Raw genomic sequence first — 4,130 nt, 5'->3', positions numbered from 1 at the left:
TTATTTATCTCTGATATAGCTTCATTAAAGAGCCTAGAAATTTCCCTGTTAGACTTGATAATATAATTAATTATATAATATATGAACAGCAAGCATATGCATCCAGTATGTATGTGGTATCTTGGTTTATTTAATACACGTCTGGGCGACGTGATAGCCAAAATCCAACTGACATACTTAGCTTAGGATTTAATATCTTATATGCGTATTTAGGTAACGGTGATCAGCATCAGGTGATGATGCTCTCAATATGTAATGCATTATTATGATAGCTTAATTAATGTATGTAAGAGAGATAGCAGTAGTGTAACTCTTAGGATAACAATGTAAAGTAGAATGTAGGATAACTTAACCCTTAGTTGTACTAATATAAATAAACTTAATATTAACCTGTGAATGCATGAATTAAATAAATTTAAAGATATGTTTAATGTGGGTGTCGCCACATATCTCCCCTGCCGGAAAAAAAAGGAACATGATAGTATGATTTTTTGTATTATGCAGAAATCTTGAAGTGCACTCTTTTTTGACTTCTATGCATTGTAGTACTTCTACTACAGGATTAGTGTCGCCGGTAGTTGTATTGCATAAGTTGTATCCAGATGGTAGGTGTTCAATATCATCACTACATAGATAAGCTGGTTTTAGCCGATCGATAGATATGTGTGGAGGTTTTCCATATAGTAGTACTTTGTAGTATTTTTCGTAACGCTCAATGACTGGGAAAGGTCCGTCGTATGGTGATGAAAATGATAGTTTGACTTTGTCGTTTCGAATAAAAACGTGTGTTGAATTTGCGAGGTCCTTTGAAATAAAGATTTTCTCTCGGTTATGTCGAGAAGCCGGCGTAGGCGTTAGATTTTGAAATGCTTTTCTTAGCGTTATGACGACTTCAGGTGATGGTGTTAAAAATTCACCTGGGAGTCGGACTGACTCACCAAAAACTATTTCTGCTGGTGTGGCTTGGACGTCTTCTTTAAATGCATCTCGTAGTCCTAGGAGAACTGCAGGGAGTGCATCGTACCAACTGTCGTTGTGGCAGAGAAGAGATGATTTGAGCTGTCGCTGAAAGCTTTCGATAATTCCATTTGATTGTGGGTAGTAACTCGTTGTTCGTTGATGTTTGAAACCGAGGAGATCAGCGAGTTTTCTGAAAAGGTCTGACTCGAATTGTCCTCCAAGGTCGGTTGTTATTCGAAGTGGAATTCCAAAGTAGGATACCCAAGTTTGCATGAGTACATGTGCTACTCTGTCGACTGTGCCGTCAATAAGTGGTGCGGCTGCTGGATAGCGTGTGATTCAGTCAATTATTGTAAGACATTTGCTGTGTCCTTTTGAAAGCGGGAGTGTCACCAAGTCTATATGAATGTGTTCAAATCGACGCGAAGGTGGTTGGAATGTTGCAATGGGCGAAATCATATGGCGTGAAATTTTATTGCGTTGACATTGAATGCATGCTTTGGTCCATATAATGCAATCCTTGTTGATTGATGGCCAAACGTATCTTTATGTGATTTTGCGTAACTGTAGTGGTGTGTTAGAGTTGCGGAGCAATTGTTGAAGTTCTGTATCGTTGGGTTGAGCACACGCAAGTTCTTCGGATGTAACTGCTGTGAAAATGGCATCGACTCGAGAGAAGGCGTCTGCAACGATATTGTTTGAACCGGATATGTGCCGTATGTCGGTGGTAAACTGACCGATAAAATCGAGTCGTCGAAATTGCCATGGGGAAGCGCGTTCGGGTTTCGGTTTGAATGCGTGCATCAAAGGTTTGCGATCTGTGTAGATTGCGATGTGTCGTCCCTCGAACATGTGTCGAAAATATTGAACTGCTTCGTAAAGGTCGTTGAGTTTACGATAGTAGGTTGATCGTTTTTGAACAGATGGCACAAGTTTGCGGCTAAAGAAAGCGAGTGGTTGCCAATGTTAGCCAATGCGTTGCTGAAGAGCGGCAGCAATTCCATATTCGGATGCGTCTGAAAAGATGGCCCACTCGACGTTGTTGTCCGGGTGTGCCAAGAGTGTTGCGTTAGCGAGAGTTTTCTTGCAGTTTGAAAATGCATTTTCAAGCGATGTGGTCCAATTTATTGGAGCTTTACCATTGATTTTAGCGCCTTCGAGTAGCTTGTTAAGTGGCCCGAGTAAGTTTGCTGCGTGCTTAATAAATTTGCGGTAGAAATTGATTGTACCAATGAAGTTGCGTAGCTTGGTGATTGTTGAAGGACGAGGTTAGTCGATGATGACTTTGACTCGTTCCGCAAGTGGTTTTGTACCATGGATGGAAATGGTATGTCCTAGAAATTTGATTTCTTTGAGACCTAGGCATGTTTTGTGTGTGTTGATGACTAAGCCATAGTGCTGAAGGCGCTGAAATACGATACGCAAATGTTCTTTGTGCTCTGTTTCATTGGCAGATGCGACCAGTAGATCATCGATGTATGCGAAAACGAAAGGTAGATCTCGAGTTACCTCATCGATGAAGCGTTGAAAGGTCTGAGCTGCGTTTCGGAGTCCGAACGTCATAAATGGGAACTCGAAGAGACCAAACGGTGTGATTATAGCCATTTTATGAACGTCTTCCTCAGCGGAATTTGGTTGAAAGCACGGATTAGGTCGATGGTTAAATAGCATGATGTTCCATGTAAATTTGCGGTGAAATCTTCTAAGCATCGAACTGGATACCGATCTGGTATGGTACGGCTGTCTGATGGTCTTGCATACCCAGGTTGATCATCTTTTGAAACTCAGCTTTCGCGATTTTTAGTCGTTCGGGAGGTAAACGTCGAGCACGACTGCTGACTGGAACGCCAGGAGTTGTCTTTATGTGATGCTGCGTTGTGTGCGAAATTTGTTTGGGTTCACCATCGGGACGTGTAATCTTAGGGTATTCGGCAAGCAATTGCCAAAACCCAGTTGATTGATTCGGCTGTTGGAATTTGATCGACTGTACAGTCACGCTTCTGGTTGTGCCTGAGGTGCATAGTCGAGTGGTTTCGTCGATGAGTCGTTGATTTTTGAGATCGACGAGGATGCCGTAGTGTGAGAGTAAATCGGCGCTAATGATTGGATTGGAGACATCTGCCAGTATGAAGTGCCATGTTAGCGCTCTGCGAAGACCGATGTTTAAAATGATTGTTACGACACCGTAAGTATTAACGGGAGTTCCGTTAACTGCGATGAGTTGGTAGCCGGTCGCCATCTTCGTATTTGTTGCTCGTCTGTGAGGGTACACTGAAACTTTGGAACCTGTGTCCACTATAAACTGCGTGTGTAAGTGGCGGTCCGTGATGAAGAGGCGGTACGATGGTGGAAGAGAGGCGCTTTCCGCCGCTAACGTCTCTCTGGTTCGTTTCCCGCATGTTTGCAACCAGGTGTGCATTTTTGAGCCAGGGTGCCAAACTTTTTGTGGTACCAGCAGGTGTTGCTGGTTGACAAGGCAGGAGAAACCGATCTGCTTCTGTTGATATTATGTGAACGAAAACGTTTTCGTCAGTGGTTTGATGGGTGTCCAAAATCTTCCGAAGATATTTCATTCCAGGATTAAGCGAGTTGCTGCTCTACGTCTGTAGGATTGGTGCCTTGAATTTTTGTGAGCGATGTTGCTGCTATGTGATGCCCTTGAGAAGGCCTAAGAACGTCGTGTAAACGATCCGCGGCTTCGCTTAATGTTTGTAGCTCGGCCGTGCGTTGTGTAACCAAGCATGCTCGCATTTGGTCGGGGAGATATGAGAGCCACCTTGTCTTTAAAACTTAATCGTCTATATCTGGAACTAGACTTCTAAGGTGTCGAAGATGTTGGGAGGGCGTTCTGTCGCCGAGACACTCACCGTCCAGAAGTTGTAGGATTTTGGAATGGAAATCAATTTGAATAAGTTGTCCAGCTGCCCCATTAACCAAGCCATCACACGTGTTTATGTTCACTGTAATAATATATTTGGCGGAAGTTTTTCATAGGGCAGTCCCTGCGTTTCAGAAGTTTTGAAAAGTTTAACTCTTTCCAAAATATTATCATTTTCATTTATACCAATTCCTTTAACTGAGTCTTTTGCAGTTGAAAGGAAAGCTTCTGTTGGGATTCGAGTGAGCTTAAGGGCATTGAAATTATTTGCCTCTTCATTGGACCAAAATAA

At 42.6% G+C, this 4,130-nt stretch overlaps 1 protein-coding gene across 1 annotated transcript; it reads right to left on the bottom strand.

Moving 5' to 3' along the window:
* Positions 1-2,662: 2,662 nt before the first annotated feature.
* On the bottom strand, positions 2,663-3,199 carry LOC138856037 (uncharacterized). Its single transcript, XM_070106483.1, has one exon. It carries the CDS (start codon positions 3,197-3,199, stop codon positions 2,663-2,665), a length of 537 nt encoding a protein of 178 aa, XP_069962584.1.
* Positions 3,200-4,130: the final 931 nt, after the last annotated feature.

This window comes from Bactrocera oleae, chromosome 3 (genome assembly GCF_042242935.1).
Source record: "Bactrocera oleae isolate idBacOlea1 chromosome 3, idBacOlea1, whole genome shotgun sequence".
Classification (NCBI taxonomy): domain Eukaryota; kingdom Metazoa; phylum Arthropoda; class Insecta; order Diptera; family Tephritidae; genus Bactrocera; species Bactrocera oleae.
This window is presented reverse-complemented; position numbering and strand designations above follow the sequence as displayed.

What these genes read in the sequence shown, in the direction of transcription:
- LOC138856037 (XM_070106483.1), bottom strand. Translation starts at nt 3,199, where the DNA reads ATGGCGACCGGCTACCAACTCATCGCAGTTAACGGAACTCCCGTTAAT.